We start from the raw sequence: 27,009 nt of genomic DNA, 5'->3' as shown, positions 1-27,009 counted from the left end.
TATAAATTTGTGTTGTCTGCTTACACATTTTTATTTTGGAAACATCAAAATAACCAATTGATTGATACTGGAGAGTTGAACAAATTTGAGACTTGAAATTTGGTATAAATTTCTAGGAGGGCAAAATGATTGATCAGAATAGCGGGATTTAGGATTTTAGTTGTCCTGCTATCACTTTGCTAGCAAATTTTTGCCTCCCTGAAACAGAGACCTGGGCCAAGATTGTTAGCATAATTTTTTGTGGTGTGGAGGGCAGTTCTGTACCAGTAAGTGTTCAGATTTGTTACATTTAAAAAAATCTCATAATTGAAAAGCTGCAGGCTAATTCCTGTCTTTTACTGAATTCCTGTCTGGTAGAAGATAGGAGAGGGTGTGTGTGTGTGTGTGTGTGTGTGTGTGTGTGTGTGTGTGTGTGTCTGAAAAACGGGAAATGTGAACTAAAGGCTTATTGAGATATAAATCCCTTTTCGCCCCTTTAACCGTACCAGGAAAATGAATAAAGCAGTGTTTATATATTTTGGAGTACTTTTGAAAAGTTTGAATGCCAGACAATTTATCTTTTACAAGCCAACATTTTATTTCATATCATTTACTTAGACTCATATTCAGACTTTGACCCTAAGATAAAGACTATCATAGAAACATTACCTTTTAATTTTTATAAACATCTCTGTATGATGGGAACCTATTTTTAAAATTTGATCTCATTCTATATGTGATAAAATTGAAGGTTCTTAGTTATCCTTTGCTAAGGTGACAGGTACTCATTTCTTGGTTCACACTATCTCTAGAGAGGAACCCAGTATTAGATATTTTCATATGTTTTTGAAAATAAGGTTAAATGCTTGGAAAAGAGGTTAAGAAAAAATAAAATGCAGAAATATAAATATAAAATGTAAAATAAAATTTATTTTTCAAAATTTCCCCCATTTTATGGTAAAAATTATTAAATTGTATGAATTTTACAGAATTAAGAGAATTTAATATTTATGACCTTTATATATATTTTTGTTCATAGCAAAATTATTGGATTTTCCAAGTGCTCTGAACACTGATATTTAAATATTAAATTCATACTGGTGGGGCTACTATAGCACTCTGCAGGTTGATGTGTCTTCCTGCTTTATATACTGCATATATTCTCAGCTCTGTCTCTCTCGGGTGTGATGGTCAAGGCTGAGACATTCAAAGTGTGTCAGCAAATCCTCTTGGTTAATAAATGGCTTATATGTGGCATTGATCAGATGGTAGAAGGCCTGAAATTGAGGCTGATGCTGACTGTCTTGTCCTTGCTGGGAGGAAGGCCACCTCTTAGCACAATTAGCAACATGAATTTTCTTAGCAAGCCGTTTTGTTTTTCATCCACTTGCCCCCTTTGTGTCTCAGAGTCAGTCTCGTTACCTTTATGGATCTGTAGAAGTGCACTCTTTTCTGATGCTGCTGCTATATTTATTCCAGGAGTGACCTTTTAATTACAAACTCTCCTTCCAGAACAGAGTAAGGCCTAAAGATACCACTAACTTAGTGAAGTAGTGGGTGAACGTCTAATTATGCTATTAGGGATGAGTGAGGAGGTCTGGGTTGAAGGCAGCCCTTTGAAACTGACGCGTTGAGGGCAGAGCACACTTGAGCCTTCTCTCTTATTATTTTGCTATTATCACGTGGGAAGCAGCTTGACAGTGTGCAGGGTACTGGAACAAGCAGTGTGTATATATACAGACAGGACCGCAGCTTTCTGCGCCATTCCAAATATTCCTTACGCAGCTTTCAGAACTACTCGGGGACTGTTAACATGCTGCTTTGTAGGATTTAAGCCAACAATGACTCTGCTAGTTTTAACAGAGAATTGGGGAGCAGTTGAAGAGGATATGATTAGAAGTAACAGGAAGGGTAATATGGATATTTATCTGCCTTGTTCACATATATACTATAATAATAATTATAACTAGAACAACAACAAAGAGCTCAATGCCAGCTCTTTCCCAAGTGTTTTCCACGTATATCCGCAAGTCCTCGCAATGCCCTTGTAAGTGTTACTTATTCCCATTTTACATGGCTTCCTTATACCTAACTAAGTCACTCTTCCCATCTCCAAGAAGTTCAGGATGCTTTAGTTTTTTAAGGTCAGTTTTTATTTGTGTGGCCTGGAAAATGAATTTGTAATCCAAACCAAAGTGGATCATTTTTTTAAAAAACTACTCTGATTTCTCTGCTTGTAAAATGTGTAGATTGCTTTTATAGATCGTTAAAACTTTGTGGGCTTCTCTGGTGGCGCAGTGGTTGGGAGTCCGCCTGCCGATGCAGGGGACGCGGGTTCGTGCCCCGGTCCGGGAACATCCCACGTGCCGCGGAGCTCCGCAACGGGAGAGGCCACAACAGTGAGAGGCCCGCGTACCGCAAAAAAAACAAAAAACTTTGTCCTGTCAGTCTTATTACAGAAAAACGGGTTATGGAATTGGCTATAAACCTTATAGTAGTGTTTGTTTTGGAGGGTGTAGGACTTGTATGAAAAGGAGGGAAATCATGAGTTTCTTAGGTTTTAAAGGATAGCTTTGATTTTTGTGTTGAATGTTCTACAACATTTTTATCATGCTGAAACTGCACTTAAACAAAATGCAACAGAAAGTATCACGTATAATACTTTGAAGCTGAAGTCCTGATTCTTTCCTCACGAATGTGGGTTTAATGGCCGGTGGTAATATGCCGAGGTGTGGAGTGAGAAGGCCAGCTTCCTGGGAGGGTGCCCGGGTTTCCCTCTGCTACAGGCGTTCGTTAGCAGGCTCCATACATGCGGAACTCGTCAGCCACCCCTTCTTCATTAGCTGTGGATCACTGTGCCTCGTGAACGCTACTAATAGACAATTTAAAACTCTCCAGGATGGAGCTAGTCTTAATTAGCACCCTGAGTAAAGGTACAAACTCTCATACGTTTCCCTCTCTCTCCTTTTCCCTCCCACAGATGAACACAATGACGTGCAGAAGAAAACTTTTACCAAATGGATAAATGCTCGATTTTCAAAGGTAACAGAGTCTTTCAAAAACTTTGATGATTCAGATATCTCATTCTGGTTGATGGAGTTTGGTTGGAGGTGCAGTGAATTTTCCCCATGAAATGTGACCTAACAGAAATCTTCTGAGTATGCAGATACATTTATTTTTCCTTTATTCTCTCTATAATTTGTTTATATGGAAATTCTGGTGTAAACAGTTCATGGTACAAACATTCATGGTGTAAACAGCTCTTTATTTTTACCTACCATTCTCTAGATACCAAGGTGACAGTGTGCTGCTTTGGACTCTGTGAATTCTTGGTACGTTTAGGAAATAATATCTCTTTGGGGAAATTTTGTGTTAACTTAGCTAAAAAGATGATGATTTCATTTTTGCCTGGTTAAAAGCAAGTTGGTATCATTCAGGTGGCCTTTCTACCTCATGTAGAAATGTTTAGGGATTGTCATACTCATGGTTATGGCTCATAATGTTTATCTGCCCTGTGTTTCTTTTTTTGTGAACTTCCTCACTTATTTCCCCCAAATCTGTTCTATCTCAGCATTTCTAACCCACCTGGAACATATCAATGTTTTGATCAATATTTTTTTAGGGACAGAGAATCCTGAAGAGAGAAATTGATAGTGCTATTTTAAAACTTGTTCTAATATAATTATCTACTGGTTATTGGAGTTGGAATTTTGTCCTCTAAATCTGAGATGGGAGGAGAATTTTCAGGTTAATGGATTATAGGACTACACTATAGCAAGATAAAATAAAGAGAGACCCGTTATGGGGCTTTAAATTCAAAATTTTCATATTTTTCTATTTGAGAAGGTTGCAAAGGCCAGGAAAATAAACATTGGTATTTCTTTGAGGCAAAATGAGAATGTTTCAGGATTGCTTTGAGTAACAGTGCAGTTTAAAAATTGTTCCACATCCCACTATTTACAATTGGTTATCTGATTGCAATGTATTTTTAGGTTTTCAAGTTTTTGTTGAGGGCTATTTTATCTTGCTTCTGAGAATGTAAGGAATGTGAAAACTGCCTGACTTTGACAGAGGGTCAAGAAGAAGAATTACTCTCTTAATTGGTGGTTTTATGTGTAGGATTATTCCAAAGCAGACATAGGTGTTTTTTGGTAAATTTTTATTTGTTTTGTTCAAGAGGCACAGGTAACATCTGGGTGCTTTAGATTCAACATTATTCAAAACTTTTGAAGTATCTATCTTCATGTGACCAGATTCTGGGCAACATAATTTTAGGAACTAAAAGGGTCTGGATATGAGATATTTTATCCCAAGGGTTTCATGAGTGCCCAGTTGTGTAAGATTATCCATCCTGACTATTACTGAGGATAATATGGTCATTTTCTAGATAGAGCAAGTTAAGTAGACCTAGTTTTTAGAGCTTATTTGAGTCATTGGGGAAGAATTACCTTAGAACTGATTTTGAAGACCAATTTGAAAGCTTCATAGTCTTGGTAGACCTACATTTAGGGAACATTTGAAACTAGATGAATTACTTTTGTTCCTGTTCTATGAGACTAGAGAGAGGTAGACAGTATGATAGGACACAAAAAGGGGGAAAGTAGGAGAATAGAGATTTTTAGACAATTGAGATTTTAGACAATTGAGAAAGAAGAATTGAAAATGTTTAACCTTATCATTATTGCCATGAATTTGGCTCAGACAAGACATTACCGTGACAGCACGTGATAGACTTCTGGACTGGAACATCGCCCAGCAGATCCACGTCATTTCCAGGTCCACATGCAAAGTTAGAACCTTGACCTCAGTGCTGCCCAAGAACTCCTTCACTCTGAGCTTTAAAAAATATCCTCACTGCAGTTATTGTCCTGTGACTTCTTTTCCACTGAACGGTTCTCAGTATCTGTTGACCATTTGGGTCATGTACCCAACCGAATTCTCTCAAGAAGTATCTCAATATTTGTCACGGGCCATTGGTATCTTTAAAAAGACCTGAACACAAAGTCCAGTAGTACTAGAATAGTTTATTTAGTGAACTTGATATTTAAATTTATACATTTGTAATGTATATGTTATTTTGTAATATTAAATGAGGTCTTTAAGTCCCATGTAAATTCTTTGCCCCAGGAAGCTTGTAATTATTACCAAGACAATGAAAAGACCAGGTAATGTTATCATTTTTAGTAACAGATCCAGTTATGTAAACTGACATGGCAGCTAAAAGCTTGTTGTTGTTTTTCAAGAACAATTTTTATTAAGGCCACTATTAGATTTTTTTTCAAGAACAATTTTTTATTAAGGCCACTATTAAAAGCTTGTTTTGTTTGGAGAAAAATGTCAAAGTAGAGCTGACCCTGGAAACATTTCCTTTCAGATTGCTTCTAGTAAGAAATCAAAGTCTAGAAGGAAACTAGGATGGGTCTAGAACACATTTCTCAAAGGAATTATGACTATGTGGATATATAAAAAAAGGAGAGCTCATAGCAGTCACACTAAACTTCAGCCACATTTTTTCCTTTCCTCTGGCTGTTTTAATTCCGTAAGTCAGGCTGTTTCCATGCTGGTCATTGGGAAAGGGAATAATAGTTCTAAACTGGGAGATTTCCATAAACTCCCCACAGACTCTTGCTGAGTTGGGATAAGGTTGTATTTGGGCATGGTGTCGCTAAGTAATCCAGAGGCTAGCAAGAGAAAAAAGAATCCTATTGAGGGGAACAGATTTTATTTCATTTCTTTTTTATCCATGTCCTTTGGTTTATTGTGGTGGACTTTAAAATATGATTATTGACTGAGTCCGCTTCTTCTGTGCAGTATGAGTCCCTCTACAGAGCAATAGTGCCCCTGTGCTGAGAAATCCAAACAGCCCCTGATGGCATCTTCTGCCATTTAGGAATTTGTTTTAAATTCCTCCCCTAGACATCTCCTTCTTGAGGCACCCCCCCATCCCCCGCCCCCAGCCAAACTCTCAAATGCCAAATCTTGTTGATTCTAGAACCATATACATTCAACATTAACATTGTCCATTTTTCTCCATCTTTTCTGACACCCCCCTTTGCCAAGTCATTATTATCTGAGTTAGGAATAATTGTGAAAGACTTTACAATGAGCAGAAAAATTAGTGGGAGTCCTGTCAGCTCAGCCATCTGGGTTATCTGCTTTCCATCATCTTTGAGCTACTGTACAACTCAGTGACTTGTAGAAAACAGATAGTAGTGCAAATGATTCTTATCCATAAAAATGCAAAGTAGCTGGAATGCAATTGATTATTTCCCCTTGGATAGACTTGTTTTTGCATCTGTTGTAAATTTATTTCAACTTTCCTTTATTGCATACAAACATGTGGTTTTTTGAATTTTTCTTTGAACCGGTTGTAACACCCTACTGGTTCCCTGATTACTTAATGAGTTAAAGTCTTTAACATACTTTAATATTACATTTGTATGAGAATCATGACTTTATCGTTTTTCGAAAATTATTCCTGAACAAGGGGGCCACTGTCATAATCTAATACTGGTTCTTCTTTTCCATGGTTCACCTGAACCTTGGAACCTTCCTTCCATTTTCGACAGAATAGCTGGAGTGTACCTTAAAGTGTAAGTCTAAATGCCTCTTTTCTCTTCAGTAAAATCTTTCAATGGCTGCCCCTTGTTCTTATTTGGCTTTTAAGACCCTAAGTAGTTGCCCCCTCCAATCTACTCCTAATTTCACCTTACTTTAGCTCCTCATCATACTCCGGCCACCGCAATGTGCCTTCTCATGGCTTTTTTTTTTTTTTTTTTTTCTGGGTCTCTATGATGGTTTGTCTGATCAATGAATATGGGAATGAATTTCACCTAGATTTTTTTTTTTTTTTTTTTTGCTGTACGCGGGCCTCTCACTGTTGTGGCCACGTGGCCACTCCCAACCCGTGTCCCCTGCATCAGCAGGCGGACCCCCAACCACTGCGCCACCAGGGAAGCCCCTTCTCATGGCTTTTACACATGCTCCTTCCTCCATCTTTTTGGGGCAACTCCTACTCCTCCTTCATGCCTGAGCTTAAATGTCACTTTCCCAAGGACACTTTTTCTGAGCTCCCAGACTAGGGTAGATATGCTCTATATTCTTAAAGTGTTAGCTTTTGAAGCACATATCGTAATTGTCCTTTAAATAATTGCATCTCAAAATATTTGTCTCTCCTTTCCTAGACAGTGGTATGCTCCATGGGTGCAGGGCTTCTGGCATTTAGTAAGCACCCAGTGAGTGTTTGTAGCCTTAATAAATAAATGAATGGCAGTGACAGAAACATCCATTTAAATACCTAATACTGTATATATCCGTAGACCGGTTGGAAGTGGTTGTATTGGAATTAGATGGGAGTAGAGTGTGGAATTGCGTGCAAAGTGGCATAAATTGTGTTATTTCATGGAAACGAATGCATCGGGGCCTTTGCTCCATTTATTCACAAAAACAAATCCAGCTCTGCAAAGTTTCTACATTTACCTGGTGTCTTGGAGATATGCTGGAGAGATTGTTAAATCATCATTTGGATTTAATACATCTGATTCTCTTATTTATGGGATAGGATTCTTCGAATAGGATCCATCTACTAAATTCATGGTGATGAAAAATGAGATTTAAAACTTAAAATCAGCTCAGTTCATTCCTCGATAAGGGATTTGGTAAACAGCTTGAGAATACTGAATAATATTTTGATAGCTAAGATAGCATTCACTATAAATATATATTCTTTTTTGCTGCAAGTCCTTGTTACTATGTCACAGAATACGCACCACTTTGGAGTCTGGGTATCCTGAGAAGTAACACAGTGTAGAATAACTTATGATTGTTGGGTTTTGAGAAGTTATGAAGAGCTCAGGAGAAAATGATTATCTAAAGGAGATCAGAATTAGGAAATTAAATACTTATTCCTGGATATGCTGCTCATTTATTTGTGACCTTGGGCAAATTACTAGCCAATTTTTTTCAGGTCACTTTATTTTTATTTCTTTAGCTGTAGAACACACTTGAGCGTAATAGCTTGCCTCATGTTGCTAAGAAATATTGAGGCATTATTGTGAAACATTATAGGAGATTATAATTACTTAGGAATGCTAAATTAAAACTCTATCAGGGACCACCCCCTCCCAAACTTGTGGTATCCCTGATCTGTGCTGTTCATATGTTTTAAACCAGAAGCAGAAAAAAGCATTGGCTCATTAAGCCCACTTTATTCCACTGTCTGGTGGGTAAATGTTGAGGGTTCTGTCCACTCTGATTCTAAGAGCCTCATTTGTTAGTGAGCTGTTTTCCCGAGGGAGGCAGCGAAGGCCTCACCGTCCCAGTGTTGGGAAATGTGTTCTGACTTTGAGCCTGCATTTTCTCTGGCTGACTTGCTGTTCATCTGTCAGAGCAGAGACATACACATTGCAGAAGCGCTTTTATCGGTTTGCTGAGGCGGTTCTCAAAGGAAGTTTGAAAATAAAGGTTAAGTAGAGAACAGGCCAACTTAAAAATGCTGAACTTCACTTTGGGCAGATTTCTGCTTTTTCTTTTTCAAAGACAAAGATGAGCCAAGTTTTCATTTAGTTACTATTCCGCACTTGAACTTTAAATTGATAGGACTTAAGAGAGGAAATCTGTGAAGCATTTTTTACACGTTTCAGTGTGAAGAGCGATTCCAGTGTGTTCCATTTGAGACAGTGGGACATTACTTTCAGTGTCCGATTGTTTGCAACTTTGTTCACGTGGGAAGTGGTTGGCCACAAAAATAGACGTGGGAAAGGATGTGTAGGTGGGTGCAACAAAAGTAGTCTGTAGATGTTTAGTCCTCTTTTTAGTATCGTGAAGGAGACTGTACAGGCTTCCTTGTGTGATGATAAATAACATCTATAGTAGAGATTTGAGCTGGAGTTACACACTGGGTCTACTATTGATTTATTTTCATGAATATGTGTTTTAGGGGGCCATAAATATTCAAGTGGTTCCTTAAGTTTCAATTTATGTCTGTTCACCAGTACCCCTAAAGCAAACAGTAAAATGCATTTCATATTCCTAAACAGCTTCCAGACATGTTTTAGCTATATTATGTAAATATGTTTGGGTTTTTTTTTTTTTGCTGTTGTTTGTTTTCATTCAGTTTGATTGTTTTGGTTCCAAACATTATACTTGTAGAGTGACTTTCACCTAGTTACTGTGGTTAAATTAAAGAAACTATACATAAATATTATTTAACATGCTGTGTTTGTACATATTGAGGACTTAATAAATGATTTTGATTGAGCCTATTAGTATTTGTAATCGTTAAAACAAATTTGGAAATTTGCTGGTATATGCTATGTCTTTGTAGTTGATGATCAATTTTGGTATTGATCTGCTGAGAAGAAATTCCTTTTCACCCTTCACCTAGAGAGGGGAGAGCAGAGCCACCTACCTTGTGCTTTTGCATTCAGCCCATGTGACCCCACCATCTCCACCTTCAGAGGTGGACTCTGGTGCGTGGATGAGTAGGTCTAGGTCACTGTGGGCCAGTGAGTTATAAAGAGAGGATTGTTGAAGAGGTGGTGGTTTTGGGGGAAAGAAGCTCTTTCTGTTAAAGAGGACTAGGAGATCCTGGGACCATTGTCAACTGTACTTGCCCTAGGAAGCTTTTAGCTCCAAGGGCTACTGCTAGGTACCCTCCAAGCATGGCTAATCATGAGGGGAGCCAGACTGGGTGGGAAGTGGAGGTATCTGACACTGTTATTTTAATTTTTATAATCTGTTGGGAAAATAAAAAAATCCTCTCACAAAAGATCTTTATTCAACGTAGAATACAGAGAAAACACTTCGTTATTGAATACTCCTATCAGATGAGGTGCATGCAGGCAGTTGGTAGAAGACCAGAAAGTCTGGACAGAATTTCACACAAACATACAGTAAAGTAGAATAAAGAACAACGAGTGTGTACCTCCTGGAGAGGCATATTATACACAGTTAATAACTTCATTATTTATAATGGGATTAGGTAAATCACAGGATAGACTCCTGTCAACCTCCAGAGAGACTTTTGAGTTAATTTTGAGGTCTTTGTTATTTTGCATTGGAAAGTTGGAGATGGGTTTATCTACTTCCTGACCAAAAAATTGGGCCTATTATGTTTTTAAGGAGACACCCTAAGGAGAAGGAAGGGACAAGGCAGCTGCCTCTCCTTTATTAAACAAAGGAAATGTTCTCTTTTCCTATACATTATCATTATCAATGCCCTAACTAATGCCTCACCCTGGTCCCATGGAAGCCTATCTTTTGAGGAACTGCATTCTTCAAACATTTCCAGTGCTTTGCCAGTTGTACATATATGGAATGAGCTGTATTGTTTATTGAGTCGGCCTGCAGACCTCTCCTGGTTATTTGCCCATGGAGTGTGCAAGTGGCCCTGCCCCTGGCCGCCAGGCGTGGGAGCCCACACGTGGTTCCTTATCATCCCAGTTTTCTCAGCACTATCTCGGTTACTTTGCTTGCCAAAATCAAGGTAAAAATTCTGTTACATGCTGTTTGACTTTTGATTCTCTGCAAGATATTTGATTTAGCTTGTGTTGTGTAGTTTTTTGTAATTTCTAAGGTAAATGCACCTTCATTGCTTTGATTCCATTGTAAGCACTGCATAAATCACTGCTGTGTAGTTACTATGACACGAGTAGGATTCCCTGAGCCATCTGTTTCTCCAGTCTCTCTCTCCCTTTTCTTCTTTACCCCCCTCTTTCCAAACAAGCTTCTAAGCGGAATCTTGTTCGGTTCTTAAGAGCTTGTGCTGACCACCATGAATTCATAAAGAGAATGGCTGAGAGCCATGCACTCACGAATTCTTTAAGCGACTGTGGCACATTTTGCTGGTTTTCGTTTGTCAAGGTGCTTAACGACCTCCTTGGGCATTTTATTGCACTCATTTTGCTTTTCAGTCGAAAGCAATGCTGCTTTCACTCTTTCACCGTGGGGCTGAATCCTAAAGTAGACATTGAAGGTTATGCGCTCTTCATTTCATCCGTTAAGCTATATGCGTCATAACTGTGGTGAACCTAACTTCGTCAGTTTGCTTAATTTTAACTAGAGATACCACTTTTCAACAATCTATATTTATTTTATACAATAATACACATTACAATAGAAGAAATCCAAAGAGACTTTTTAAAACCACTTTTAATTCCATCATCAAGAGAAAAAGTACGTTTCTGTTGTAAAATACTTAAAAGAAATCCATTTACACATAAACATAACCGAAATGACATTGTACCTAGTGCTCACTGATACATTATTGGTTTTTTAAGAAAATGAAGAATTGTAAGAGCTACATTTTTATTAGTGCTGAGATTTGGGATTCATAAATTAAAGATTCTGGTTTTTAAAATATTAAAAGACATATTAAATTAAATCATTCACTTCTTTTTGAGTTCTTAAAATAACCAACTCCTTGCCAAAAAAAATCACTCAAAAAAAAAAAGAGAGAGACTATAAAACTTACAATATGTTATCACATGCTGGAGCATCATTTTAAAATTGATTGGGGTGTCAGATTGATTTGAGAAGAATGCAAAAACATTATGGTATAAACACTATATATGTGTATGTATATATATATGTGTGTATATATATCTATATATGCCATATAAATACATGTGTATGATACAGAATTAGACACACACACAGACACATACATACACACACATGCTGTAAACAGTGGGGATATTAACTGAATCGAATAGGCTGCCTCAAATCCTATTTTGAAAATAGGAAGAGTATAAATAAATGACAGAGTCATCAAACAGTGTGAAAGGGCTCAAATTTATTATTTGTTTGTAAGATACCATCATCAGACATGTTAGTGGTGAAAGCATTTAAACACTGTTATCTTTTCACTCTTCTCCATATTATACACAGTTAATAACTCCCTTATTTATAATGGGATTAGGTAAATCACAGGACTCTGTACTGTATTTCTTACTTGTTACACATTTAGCAGAATCAAGCTCGCTCATAAAGCCCTTTTGCTGTGCTCCCCGTGCTTTTGTTGGTACAGATTTTGTTTTACTCTGTTTAAATTCTGAGTGCCACGAAGGCACAGACTGCGTTTGTCATCCCAGCAGGGCACACCACGTAAAGGAGGCCGTCTTCTGAACCCCAAATCCAAGTCCCAGTTCTACTTCTGGTTTGTTTGTTGTCTCTACAAAGCAGTAACATTTCACCCTTTTAAGAGCTCCAAACTGCACTTCCTAAATTTTGCTTTCTTATTCAATCTTTTATAGATTTTTTTTTCCATTACTACTACTACTGCTGCTGAAAGACTTGACCTACAATGGAAATAATTATGATTTGCGAGTATTGAAGAAAGGGGAGAATAATACAGTATTAGATTATTAGATTAGAGAGAGGGTGGAGAGCAGACCACATGGGATCTCTTATTTGGAGTTTGAATTGTATTTCCCCGTGATGGGAGTCCATTAGGTTAAAGCAGAGACATGACATGATGTGATCTGCACCTTAAAATTAGAGTTATTCTGACTCTTCTGCAGAAATAAAGAGGTTGGTGGGCCTGGTATTGGAGACGTGGATGAGAGTGGGGCCACTAAGGAGTAGTGGTCACCTTTGGAATGTGTTTTCGGAGGTAGAAATGACAGGGTTGTTATGGATTAGAGATGAGGAATGAGTGAAAGGAGAAGAATCTGGTGTGACTCCTTTGTTTTTTTGGTCTGCGCAAGTATAATGACTCTGCTGGTATTTTGCAATCAATCATATTCCCTAGTCTGTGGATGGTGGTGTGTGTGTGTGTGTGTGTGTGTGTGTGTGTGTGTGTCCTTTCCACAGAGTTTCTCAGTTCCTCAGAGGACTCACTGTTGACTAATCTTGTATTTCCCCTGTATGTGGTTATGCCCTATGAGAGAGATTACCAGTCATCCTAGGATCCAGTATGCCTGTAGACAAGATTTGTTGATCCGGCACAATGTTTTAGGACATTACAAATATCAGGAGATTATACACGTAAATTCAGATTTCCAGCTCTTTTGAGAAACCAGAAGTCCTACCAACAGTGGGCTGGGATTCTCAAATGGCCACTGCTTGCTGAAACTGAGCACTGGCTCTTTCAGCCTTTAGGGCTGGCTGATTCACCAGGTGTGATGGGCCCATCAGGTTGGCCGCATTCAATTGAACCATCACATATCCGTGACTGTATCTGCAGCCCTTGCCCTCCCTCAGACCCCGGCTTATCCCTCCTGCATTGTGATGACAGTTTGCTTCTGCCCTCTGACATTTTCGGTTCAGGAGCTTCAGTGTCTCAGCTGTAGGTATTAATGCTGGTCCCTCTTGGAGTCAAAATGGTGTTAGAACTGGTGATAAGAGAGTTCAAAGAAGTACAGGGGACCAGGGGATGAGAGGAGGCAACCAAAGCGAGTCACCTGTGACATCTGTCATTTGGATTCCTATCATGTGGCCTTTTAAATTTTTTTTTAAGGTTAAATGCGACGCAAGGCTTATTTGTCTTCCATGTTCAAGATTATTCATTTGTACTATTTTGTGTTTATTGGAAAACTGTGGAAACCCTTGCTTGTAAATGGGGAGGGTGACCTGAACTTGGCATTTCTGCAGGGCCAGGCACAAAGGAGGTATTCACCAAATGTTTGTCCAATTGAATTATTAAACTGTATTCTGTCTGTCAGAGAAGTTTCTGCAAATAAGTCTTTGCAAAGAATTAAAAATCTACATAAGAGTTTAACCGTCAGGCTGAATCAGGTTTTATTTTTATTAAACGATGACTTCTGACATTTCCCAACTGTTTCCCAGGGTGGATCCTATGTTTAGAGCCTGTGATTCAGAAGTACCAGAGATGCTTTAAAGCCATGAGCTTGGAAAAAAATTTCATTTTGAGTTCATTTAAATGTGGTATATATCTTGTTGCCCTCTTCGGGAAGTCATTAAATATACCTCCTCCGCCGCACCACTGATTCACTGTTTCCTTCCCTGTATGTCATGACCCTGTGCCCTCATAATTTTAGTAGCAGTTTAGTGTGGACTTTGAGAACCTGGATTTGGAGTCAGATCTTGTGGTGTCACATCCTCTTCTGCCTGTCACTCATCATGTCACCTCTATGTCTCAGTTTTCTTACTTTAAAGTTCTATTATAAAGAAACAAAGAATGCATCTAAATCTCTGTAAATCTCTTAGAGCATATCTGATACATAGTAAGTCATGCTATTATTAGGTCTAGGGACATTTCATGTTTCTGTTGTCTGTTTTTGTATGGCCCACGAGCTAAGAATGGTTTTCACATTTTTAGGTGGTTGCAAAAAGTCAAAAAAAAGAAGAATATTTCATGACATGTGGACATTATATGAAATTCAGATTTCCACGTCTACAAATCATGTTTTGTTGGAACACGGTCACCATTCCCATCGGCTCATCTGTTTATACATTGTCTGTGCTGCTTTCACATCTTGACAACAGGGTTGAGAAGTTTCGATAGAGACCACCTGGCCAGCAAAGCCTAAACTAAGTACTATCTGGACCTTTACAAAAGACATTTTCTGACCTCCGTTGTAAGGCACAAAGCACTGAATCACCATACTTATAGATGTTACTCTCCTAGGTGGTAGGTGGAACGGGCTCTTTGGTATAGTTTGGTTCTTTCCATCTGCCTATGGGACGTTCCTAAATTGCATTTGTCAGGAATAGGTAGTATTTTGTAGTGATTGGCTATGTGTGTGGGGAGTGTGGGTGTGTGTTTTATATGTAAGTTTTGAACCACAGTTTTGGATTTCTAAGAGCCCTGGTACCTTCCTTCATTGTCCAGTGAAGAGATCCATGGGCGTATATTCCCTCCTGCAGGTGTACGTGGCTCTTCTGAAGGTACCAGATGGGAGTACACACCAACCATGCCATCACTGGGGGTGGGGTGGCAGAGTGTTAGGAGAATAGGCACAGAGCACAAAACTTATTTCTTACTGATCGCCATCAATATTTACCTGAAATTTGGAAAAAGAATAAAGGAATTGCATTGCTGTTACTGTCGGGTTTTTTTTTTTTTTAAAGAATATAAAGGCGGGCTTCCCTGGTGGCGCAGTGGTTGCGCTTCCGCCTGCCGATGCAGGGGAACCGGGTTCGCGCCCCGGTCCGGGAGGATCCCACATGCCGCGGAGCAGCTGGGCCCGTGAGCCATGGCCGCTGAGCCTGCGCGTCCGGAGCCTGTGCTCCGCAACGGGAGAGGCCACAACAGAGGGAGGCCCGCATACCACAAAAAAAAAAAAAAAAAAAAAAAGAATATAAAGGCATTGGTTTCCCTAGTATAAGTGATTGACTTCTAGAAGGACAGAACTGTGTCTCAGTTACCTTTGTTTCAAGAGAATGCTTCACAAGGAGTCTTTCTCGAGATTTGTTCCTCAGTAAACAAATGAATGACGTGGACAAGAGAGAGGAAAAGAGTGTCTCATGTGGAGAACTTAATGCTGCCTCTTAATGAACGCCTCCCACTTTACCACTGAGCAGCAGTGCAGCCTAGGGAAGAATCCACTGGGTTTACCTGCTGAGTTATGCTTGTCTCACAGTGCATACCTAAAGCACAGGTGTGCTCTTGTATCATCATGTTCATTAGTTTCGAACGGGATATAGCCCTACAGGTCATCGTATTAGTGAATTCGGGACTTGGAAGATCTTCCTCTATGAAGTGACACTTACACGTACTCAGGTTCAGAATCTGCTTTTACATTCCTGTCTAAGATGAAGTGCTTATTTGTTTTATCCGTTCTTTCATCTACTGTTGAAATTTTATGGCACTTTTATGACAGTAGGAACCATTACTACTGTAATAATATGATAATGTACTGACTGATAATATCAACCACTTACTGAACATCTGTCATCTTAGTGTTTAACAGATGAGCCAATAGAGGTAGAAAGGCCACTTTTCCAAAGTTACACGGCTGGTAGGAGACTTGTCTACAATGAGGTCATCAGTGGGCGTTCATAACTATTTGCAATATGGACTAATATTTATATTTACTTTATTTTAGTCTACGCTGATTTGGGTTACTTTGTTTCTTTTTTGGAAAATGGATACTGTAGTGGATTTGAGAAGGGTTAAATGCTGCCCAGACATTATTTAGCTGCCCTTGTCATCAGTAATTCCTAAGGTTCTTTCTGTGCCTAGATATCCCTATTTGTTTCTCCCATGAACTTTACCTATGTTGTTGTCTCTTTGCTCTGAGACCAGAGTTGTTCACGTCTTCCTGAAAGGGAATCTGGGTATTTGGTGGCTAGTTAGCTGAAGTGTACTTGGGTGGGTTTTGAGAGGAGGAAGGTAAGAGGTAGCAGATGACCAGGGCTACTTCTGCCCTTTGCTTTTCCCGAGAGCAGGTAGGAAATCTTTAATGTGCAAAAAACTCTGACCCCGCTCTGCCTCTTGAAGTATTGCCTCTGGATCTGGTCTCCTGCATCACTCAAATCTGTTTATCATTGTGATCGATGGAGATAATCCATGTATTTCTGACATCGTCACTGCTCACATAGTGGCAGCTGGAAATAGAAAAGCAGCTTTGTTTCAGATATAAATAAGTCATAGTTTATTCTTTACTGATTCTAAGGTGAAGCCTTTACCATACTTCCTCTCATTTAGAGTATATGAACTGTGGAAAAGCCACATGATAGAAATCACTGGTTTACTCTACATTACACATAATTAAAAATGTGAGAAATCAGGAAGAGAGGAAAAAGGGGAAAATGCCAAGTTTTAGGAAACTTTAGGATGGCTTCCTTCCTCCCCCTCACCCATTTCAGGCTCAGAGTAAAATTTTGCTTCGTATGACTTTATATTTATGTTTTAAAGTGAAGAATAAAGAATATACAATAATTATTGGTTATAAAATATCTTTATTATTGACAGGAAGTAAAACTATTAATCTCTGGGGATTTCATATTAGAAGGGAATAATTTGATTCAACAGAATCATACAACATTTATTACACTGTGCTTTATAGCTATCTGGACATTTTCACATAATATTCTTTATTTGATCTTTACAATACCTGTGATTTAGAAAAAGGTAAATAGTAGTAAGTAGCTGATTTAGGTTCACCAGTTAGTTAGCGGTCAGACAGATTAAAACTGAGGCGTCCTGATTTTCTGTGCAGTAATTGTCCTTTGCATACAACCATGATATCACACACAGACAGGCAAGGTCTACCTGTGAATGGGGTAGGATTTTCTGGCATGGATGCTAGAATATGTTTATCAGGGGAAGTTGATGCTGTTTATTAGTCAGAAACAAGAGTTTAGAAATTCTATAAGTTTTGTCATTCAAAATACAGGATGGATACTGGATTTAGACACAGAGCCAAAAGTGTCCTAATCATTCAGAAATTGGGACCTAGAAATACAGACCTGGTGCCTGAGAGCTGAAATTGAAGTGGAGAGCTGAAATTGATGACGACGTGACCTGCTTCCATATGGAAATACCGAAAGCCATGCTTATACTGTGAATGTAAAGTGCAGAGCTGGAATAAGAATCTGCACACTTTTCTTTGGCCTCTGGAGGCCTCTTTGCCCTCCAGGTGCTGTATGCCCATGTATATTTTTAACACATCTTCTCTCTCAGGAATACAATGGACCCTCGAACAACACGGGGGGATTAGGGCTGCTGACTCTTTAGAACTGAAAAAAAAATCCATGAATAATTTAGTCATCTCCCTCCTATCCCAGTTCCACCTCAGCGGTTTCAACCAACCACGGATCATGTAATACTCATGTAATACTCTAGTATTTACTACTGAAAAAAAATCCATCTGTAAGTGGACCTGCACAGTTCAAACCCATGTTGTTCAAGGGTCAACTGTACATACAAGGCATATTGACATTAATCACAGTTTTATTTGCTCCCTTTCTAAGAAATAATGCAATTTATATCTTTCAGCTCGAAACATTTGTTATAGATTTCAAAGTTCTTTGTACTTCTTTCCATACAAGCAAACTTGTATAGTCTGCTGATCATCTAGACTTTTAATTGGAAGAAATGAAACTATTCATTTATTTGCCACTTATGTATGAAATTTCTGCTGCTGAAATTGTACTTTTTCTTTTATAGAGTGGAAAACCACCCATCAGTGATATGTTCACAGACCTCAAAGATGGAAGGAAGCTACTGGATCTTCTAGAAGGCCTCACAGGAACCTCACTGGTGAGGGATGCCATGTTCAAGAACCAGGCTAACGGCATATCTCTCATCATTACTGTTACTTGAAGACCCTCTTGGGGGTCCTTACAATGTAAAGGCTGAAATAGGAACGTTAAAAAGGGGTTTTAATGAATTTTTTGATTGAGCGATATTTAGGCTTTATTGAGGGCTCTATTTTTATCCAAAAAATACTTTATGTGTTTATTGCTCTCAGACAGTAGAGAATTACAAAGAAGAGTGGATATGTAAAGAGGGCATAATGTTTTGAATAGTAGAAAGTAGAGACAAATACATTTAAATGTTATTTAACAAATAGGAAAAAAAAAAAGTTATGAAAACTGATGGCATTTATTTTTATTCAGATTTTCAGTATTATCTTCATGTTTGTTCCATCATCAAATCCAACTCTATTGCTTTATGTGTGAAGTACCCAGTACTCACACAGAAATAACTCTGCCAATGAAGAGGATGTATTTTATGGGTACAACCTTTAACACTAGAGGTAGAATTACTATAAAAGGTATAGAGAGATGCACTTCTGAAGATGAATTTCCTTCTTGTCGAAGTGCGCAGTGTTACACTCTACCTTTTGCCTTCCAGATGGTGGGTAGGCACCTATTGGAGAGATTGATCCCTTTGTCAGATAAGATTCCCTGGCCAATGAGGCAGAAAGAAGCCTCCCAGATCACCTTTCCCTGGGTGGCGATTCCAGTCTTCCCAGTGGGCCCTTGTAATCCTACCTGGAACCTGGGATAGCACCTCTGAATCCTCTCTGCTCTGTCTACACTAGTGCAAGATGGAGGGGACATAACTTCTAAATCTTTCTTCATCCTGCCCTACTAAGATAGAAGAAGCTTTGTCCCTGGTGGAGCATTGGTTCCCAAACTTGTTTGCACCTTAGAATCACCAGGGAAATCTTTTATAAATTCCAAACCCAGACTGTACTCCAGCCTCATTAAGTCACAGTCTTTGTTGAACACAGGCACTGGTATTCTTGGAAGCTCCCTAGGAGATTCCAGTGTTCAGGCAAAAGCTAAGGAACTACTATCTTAAGGTGCTGTTAGTGGGAGAATTTGCATTCTGTCAACACCAGCCTTCGTGGTGGCTTGAGAACCCAGCCAGAGCTCCTGGTACAGAGGGGCTCTTGTGTGCTGAGATGCTGTTCCACGTGCATCTCAATGTCAGTGTTTGACAGCAACATGGAGGGACTCTCTGTCTCATTTGATCTTGTGTTCTGTTTTCCAGCCGAAGGAACGTGGCTCCACAAGGGTACACGCTTTAAATAATGTTAACAGAGTGCTGCAGGTTTTACATCAGAACAATGTAAGTTTGTAATATGACTTTTGGGGGGCGGTCCTTTGATGCCATCGGGATGATTTATTTTGAAACCAACCACCTGCTCTGGACATTGGCATCAACTGATTTTTGGAAATATTTTTCTTATGAGACGTATTGAACCTGTTCTATGAGTGAAGGAATAGTTGTGCTTTTTGTGATTACTTTATTGATCTATTGTATAAGTAATACATTTTTGAGATTTAGGTTTACCTGATTCTCTAAGGTGAAATTTTTCTTGTCATTTACTTATATTGCTGTCCAAACGAGCTAAAACAAAAATCTGGGTTTCCATAGAAAAAAATTGTCTTACAAGTTATATTTTTCATTTTACTAGGTGGATTTAGTGAATATAGGAGGAACGGACATTGTAGACGGAAATCACAAGCTGACTTTAGGATTACTTTGGAGCATCATTTTGCACTGGCAGGTAGGAAAATTTTCAATCACTTCTTAATAGGAATTGGAAATGTATCATTTGTGTATCAGTTTCTTAGAGCTGCCACAGAGTACCACAAACTGGGCGGCTTCAACAGCAGAACTGTGTTTTCTAACAATTTTGGAGGCTGGAAATCTGAGATCGAGGTGTCAGCAAGGTTGGTTTCTTCTCCTTTGTAGATGGCTGCCTTCTTCCTGTGTCCTCACGTGGTCGTGTGTGTGTGTGTGTGTGTGTGTGTGTGTGTGTGTGTGTGTATGTGTGTTTGTGTCCTAATCTCCTTTGCTTATTCCAAGACACCAGTCATATTGGATTAGGGCCAACCCATATGATCTCATTTTACCTAAACTACTTCTTTAAGGACCCTATTTCTAAATATATTCATATTATGAGGTGCTGGGGGTTAGCACTTCAACATATGAATTTGGGGAGGGGACACAATTCAACTTATAATAATTTGGAGTGAAAGAGCCTGACAAACTGCTCTATTTTCCTGGCATAGAAAAAAAAGTATCTGTTTTTAAAACATTAGATTTAAAAAATATCATACTTATAAAAAAATTGTAAAAATAGCCCAAAGAATTCCTGGATACCTTTCCCTCAGATTCTTCAAATGTTAACAGCTGTCTGTATTTCTGTGTTTTCTCTCTTTCTCTCCCCCTCTTTCTCTTTGACTAAATAGATCTGTGAGTATTTTGTAAAAACAAATCATTTTTCTAAAAACAGGAGTTCTCTTGCATAACTACAATATTATTATTATGTTAATATAATATAAAATGTCTAATACATAATATTTACAATGCTAGCATTAATTATACATATGGTAATTATTATATCATGCACTAGCAATTAGCATGTAATTATTAAAATCAGGAACATAATATTGAAACAATACAATCATGTAATCTATAGCTCTTATGGAGATTATGTCAATTGCCCCAGTAATATCCTTTATAGAAAAAGAAAATACAAGATCATTTATTACATTCATTTGTCCTGTTTTTTGTCATCTTTTAATCTGGCATAATTTCTGAGTCTTTCTTTGTATTTCATGATATTGTCATTTTTGAAGAGTACTGAACAGTTATTTCGTAGAATGTTCTTCCATGTGGGTTTGGCTAATATTTTCTCATGATTGGATTCAGGTTATTCATTTTGGGGAGGAATGCCACAAAAATGTTGAGTTTTTCTTTTTTTAAAAAAATATTTATTTGGTTGCGCTGGGTCTTGGTTGCAGCAGGTGTGCTCCATAGTTGCAGCTCAAGGGCTCCTCAGTTGTGGCATGCGAACTCTTAGTTGTGTCATGCAGGTGGGATTTAGTTCTCTGACCAGGGATGGAACCCGGGACCCCTGCATTGGGAGTGCAGAGTCTTAACCACTGCGCCACCAGGGAAGTCCCAATATTGAGTTTTTCTTAATACACCATATCAGGAAGCATATGCTGTCCATTAGTTTTTTTCTGGCAGTATTAACTCTCATCATTTGGGTGAGGTGGAATCTGCAGGTGTCTCCACTGTAATGTGACTGCCCTTTGTTATTAAAAAGTATCTTGTGGAGATATACTTTGAGACTGTATACATATTCAGCTACTTATTAAACTTTTGTCTGTTAATTTTAAGATCCATTCATAGTTCTTACCTGATCAGTTATTAATATAATGCTTGGCAAAGTGATTTTCTAATTTCATCATTTCTTCTACATTTGTTAATTGTCTTTCCACTTATGAGGAAGAGCTTTTCCTTGTCTCTTGTTTCTCTGTATCTATCTATCTGTCTATCTAGCTATCCATTCATTTATATATCTGTGGATTTTTACTTATTTTATGGATTTTTATGTATTTAATAGGTTCTGATCTTTCACTATTGTTACTTATTTCTCAAGCCCCCTTAAGTTGGCTCTTGTGGGGTTTTTTGATGTGTCCACATCATTCTTTGAACACTTCCTTAAAATATATGTACTAATTTAGAATAATAATATAAAATATTAGTTGTAGATTATAATTGTTATTGCCATCAGGAAATGCACTTCATTCTTGGATTTTATAGTCAGCCAAAAGTTCTTACCTTCTTCCACTTTCTGTAGAAAATAAAAATTGAGTTTTCTTCCTATTAAAAGATGTTTGTAAAGTATAGTTTTAAAATATTACTTTTTTGTGGCTATGAAAGTAATGTTCACTGTAGCCAAGTGTAATATAACTATTGCTAAGATATAGAAAATGCCATAATATATAAAGGTGAGGTTAAAATCACCTCTAAATCGAAATCATTACTGTTAAAGTGTATTTATCTTTCCAGTGTTTAAAGGAAAGTTTTGAAATAAAATGAATACCAGTGGCCTGATCCAATGGTTCATGACTATAATATTCCTTATTCAAGGGCTGGGTTCCAGTGACTCCTTGAGCTTATTGTCAGCCATGGTTTCTTTTGAACAGGTGAAAGATGTCATGAAGGATATCATGTCAGACCTGCAGCAGACCAACAGCGAGAAGATCCTGCTGAGCTGGGTGCGCCAGTCCACCAGGCCGTACAGCCAGGTCAACGTCCTCAACTTCACCACCAGCTGGACAGATGGGCTTGCCTTCAATGCAGTGCTCCACCGACATAAGTGAGATGTGACTCTTCTTGGATGTGCAGATTTGTACAGATTTGTACCTCCTCTCTGTCCCTCCCTTACTTCCTACTCCCTAAAGGCCTTTCCCACCACTGCCTCTCTCCTCTGTACACGCTCTAAGAAAACATAAAGAATAGAAATATCGTGGAAAAAAACCTACCCATTACGTCTTTGTTTCCATAGGACTTAAATGCCACAGTGCAGTGTCCATGGTTTCTTCTACATATTTGTAAGTTAAAAAATGTAAAATAATTCACATAGTTCAATGTGAACTAACTCATTCAGCACTAACCAGTAATATACACAAAGAATAGTGACAGTTTTCAGCCTCCTACTTTAGTTTTATAGGAAAACTCTGTAAAACTCCCAATTAAAAATAGATAAATGATTCTTTTTATGAAACTTGTGAACAGATTCTAATTATATAATAAAATACCAAAGGACCAAAAAGAGCCACTGCTCTTCTGAAGAAGAGACAGGCTGAAGTACTTCCTAAACAGAAACCAAAACTAATTATGAAGCTATATTAATTAAGACTGTATAGTACTATAAATAAAACACTAATATAATAATAGGCTGAAGCATATGAAATTGCCAATATTTGACTGTTTTTGATATAAATGGCAGTTTCATATAGTTCAACCTAATGGAATAAAGAGCTCAGAGATAGCTCCATCCTGATCTACAACTGAGCCGATGTTGCAGATTAATAGATGGTATGGAACAAATGGAAATGAGTGAATTGGATCCCTGCCTCACTCTACCCTGAATAAACTCCAGATGCATCAAGGGTTTAAATGTGAAAGGCAAAATTTGTTATGTGTTTTATTCTTCTTGTAAATTATTTATTGTCTCAAGTTTTATTTCCTGTATGTTCTTTGCTGATGTATGAAAATTCAGTTGACTTTTCTACATCTTATATCTGGAAACTTGTTAAATTCTTACCAAAATTTGTTACTGTAAGTTTTTTTTTTTGGTAGATGACCATGAATTATAATAGTTTTTTTCCTCCCCTCCCCTCCCCTCCCCTCCCTTTTCCTCCTCTCCTCTCCTCTCCCCTTTCCCCTTCATTTGTGCCTTGTCCTTCAATACAATATCAGTTTGCATTGGTGGTAGTGAGCAGAATGTTTTGTTCTTGATAACAAAAGGAGTGGTTTTAATGTTTTACCATAAGACTGCTCTTTGCTTTAGCTTTTTTTTCATATACCTTTTATCTGGTTAAAAAAGAAACCCACACCCCATCTTCTTCTACTTCTCCTTTATCAGTTTAAGCGGGTTGCCCACTGTTTCTAGTCAGTTAAGAGACGCTATCATAAAACTTGAATGTTAGCTTAAACATTTTTCCATCTGTTACTTAATTGATTTAACAAGTATGTGTGGGGTGCCTTCTATGTGCTGGACACAGAATGTAGAGCAGAGAACAAAACAAGCAAAAATCCCAGTCCTCCTTCTTGGAATTAATGTTCAAATGGAGGGAGGCAGGCAGTTTTTTAAAAATGAAAATGTTAGTTGTGTAGCATATAGAAATGGTAAATATTGCTGAAGAAAAATATGTCAGGCAAGAGGGGAGGAGGTACCTGGCATGTGGGAGGCCACTGGGTGCAGTGGTGTGAATAAGGGGAATAATAGGAGGTGGAGTCAGAGAGGAAACTGGGCGGGTGGGGATGAGGGAGGCAAATCCCAGAAGTGTAGGTGGGTCCAAGATGCAAGAGCAGATAGAGCGAAGAGAAAATTATCAACTTTTGAGTAAGTCAGAGCAACAATAATGTCCAGTTTGTGGGATTAAAAGAAAATCAAGATAGAAATGAAATACTAGACAGTAGCTATATGGAGAGGGGTGGACGGAAATTCTCTCAGGGTCTTTTCTTTAGGAGTATCCTGTGAAGAGATTAGAGCTGGATTTTCTATTCTGCTAAACTTGGTCTTTAATCGGAGAATTTAGTCCGTTAACATTATTGCGATAATTGATGTATTTAAGTTCATTCTTACCGCTTGTTTTGAGCTTTTCATTTTCTTACTTTTTTCTATATCTTCTTTTCTTTCTTGTTTTATACTGGTAGGTTCTTCTTCCCTTTTTTTTCTTTCACTATTTGGGAAATATACCATTTCTAGTCTTTCAGTGGCTACTCCAGAATTTTAACAGGCATGTTTAACCAATACAAAAACCTTAGAATGTTTTACCTGTTGTTTTCGTATTTATAGATTACTTTAAAATGTTATATATTTGACAAGACTTTGGGATACAAAAGATAAACTTTCAAATTTATATTCACAAATAAAAAAATCTAAAACTGAAATGTATTCGATTATAACAATAACAACTTTGTTTCCACATATTTCATCTTCACTGAATTTTATTTGCATCCTGATTTCAGACCCGATCTCTTCAGCTGGGATAGAGTTGTCAAAATGTCCCCAATTGAGAGACTTGAACATGCCTTCAGCAAGGCTCAAACTTACTTAGGAATTGAAAAGCTGTTAGATCCTGAAGGTATTGTTCAGTGTTTAATTACAACCTTGATTTTTCTTTACAGTTTTGAATACTTGAAAAGCAGTGCTTCCCCACCCCCCTTTTTGATAGAATTATGAGAATTGAGGAGGTGTTTTTCCTTTTGAAATGTGGTACAAGCCATTTTATTACAGACATGATACTTTTGTGCTTAACAATTTCTAGGATCCTTCAGGAGGAAATTTAATTACCTCACTGGAGAATAGTTAATCAATACGAGCATAAGATTTAAAGTTTTAGGAAAACAGAATTATTAGATAAACAATTTAGTGTTTGATTTATTTCATTAAAATGTGTTTTTATATGAGCTTCTTGTATATGATGTGAAAACTTCAGTTACAAATGTTGCAGGATTGAATTCTAGACTTATTTTCATACTGTGAATGAAATCTGTGACGTTATCTTAGATGATAGCTTATCTTTGAGCCTTATGGGGGAAGCTTTTAGGGAAGATTTTTAAGAAATGGGATATTGAACAAAAAAAAGTAGGTAATCATCTTTACCTTTGACTCATATATTATATGAAATAGAAATTTACTGAGCTGTGGTATTGCAAAGATAATATACTAGCATTGTTTATGGGTACTAAGACAGTTATTTTATATCCAATATTGAGCAATTCACATACTTCGGACATCTCATTTAAGCTGGTTCTTATTTTCTTCCACTTTTAGATGTTGCTGTTCAGCTTCCTGACAAGAAGTCCATAATTATGTATTTAACATCTTTGTTTGAGGTGCTACCTCAGCAAGTCACTATAGATGCCATCCGTGAGGTAGAGACACTTCCAAGGAAATATAAGAAAGAATGTGAAGAAGGAGAAATTAACATGCAGGTACAGGTAAATTTTTATTAATGTGTTTGACTTGCCATATTTGTTTTCTCTTAGGTACTAGATAAAAACACTTTCAGAGCATTTTTTTTCTTGACTGAGAACATCTTGGTTTCTCAGCATCAGAAGTTCAGTTTATCAGTTGGCATGCTGTCACACATCACATGCGTGTAATGGAGAACCATAACTTTACTGATTTTACTTTTTAAGAAGGAAGATATATTCTTTCATACAGCAAGGCTAGAGTTAGAATCTAGGATTGTGATCATGCTTTTGCATAACATGCTTAAGGACCTATGTTCTTCTATTCACTCTTGTCCTGTACTGAAGGTGGTTCTTCTCATGTCAGCTTAGTTCTGTTCTAAGTACTAATTTTTTTTCTTTTTTTGCCATTAAAAAATGGATTTGTACCATTATATTCTCACAAGGGCCATCAAAATGTAAGCTTTAGGAGGAATAATTGATAATATGTTACTTGGTGAGTTTTTCACTTAAGGGCTGACAGTGGTTTTATTCATCAGGATATAAATGAGGATCTTTTTTTTTCAGGAGATATAAATAAAGTCATGAAATTTTCTCCCTGAATTATCCTGCCTTGAATCAATCCATATTTTACCTTATCCTGTTTTAGTCTAACCAGTTCTCATAATTCATAAAATGAGAGAATTTTAACAGTGGGATGAGACCTTAAAAGTCATTTGGTCTAATAACATTTATCAACAAAACAATCAAAAGATACACATGGATTTCAAAGTGATAAGAAATACATTTTAGAGAGGCAGAAAGCAGGGGCTTTGAAGCTTAAATTTCATCCCTCTTACTTCTTGTTTTGGATTGGTTACTTACCCTCTCATCCTCAGTTTTATTGCAAAATCTGGGTGAAACCACCCACTTTATAAAGTTAATAAGTTTGAAGTATCTAAAATGATGTTAAGAAGCACTCAACAAGCAGCAGATATTATTATTATAATTTTTCCTTCTCATTTTGTTTAGATATTATCATTCTTTTTTTTTTTTTTTTTTTTGCGGTACGCGGGCCTCTCACTGTTGTGGCCTCTCCCGTTGCGGAGCACAGGCTCCGGACGCACAGGCTCAGCGGCCATGGCTCACGGGCCCAGCCGCTCTGCGGCATGTGGGATCTT

The 27,009-nt window shown here is 37.8% G+C and overlaps 1 protein-coding gene across 10 annotated transcripts in view; it reads left to right on the top strand.

The window, feature by feature from the left end:
- The window catches only part of UTRN (utrophin), a 517,905-nt gene that overhangs the window by 103,755 nt on the left and 387,141 nt on the right, over window positions 1-27,009 (top strand). For 8 of the 10 annotated variants that reach the window (XM_055087454.1, XM_024122697.3, XM_024122701.3 and 5 more), the window contains 7 exons: window positions 2,960-3,021; window positions 18,056-18,148; window positions 19,391-19,468; window positions 19,818-19,910; window positions 22,348-22,520; window positions 24,902-25,017; window positions 25,710-25,876. In XM_055087454.1, the coding sequence (XP_054943429.1) occupies window positions 2,960-3,021; window positions 18,056-18,148; window positions 19,391-19,468; window positions 19,818-19,910; window positions 22,348-22,520; window positions 24,902-25,017; window positions 25,710-25,876 (782 nt within the window). The remainder of the gene's footprint in view (window positions 1-2,959; window positions 3,022-18,055; window positions 18,149-19,390; window positions 19,469-19,817; window positions 19,911-22,347; window positions 22,521-24,901; window positions 25,018-25,709; window positions 25,877-27,009) is intronic. The other 2 variants (XM_024122704.3, XM_024122698.3) reach the window with 1 other exon arrangement.

The sequence above is a fragment of the Physeter macrocephalus genome, chromosome 10, assembly GCF_002837175.3.
Source record: "Physeter macrocephalus isolate SW-GA chromosome 10, ASM283717v5, whole genome shotgun sequence".
In the NCBI taxonomy this organism is placed as follows: domain Eukaryota; kingdom Metazoa; phylum Chordata; class Mammalia; order Artiodactyla; family Physeteridae; genus Physeter; species Physeter macrocephalus.
This window is presented reverse-complemented; position numbering and strand designations above follow the sequence as displayed.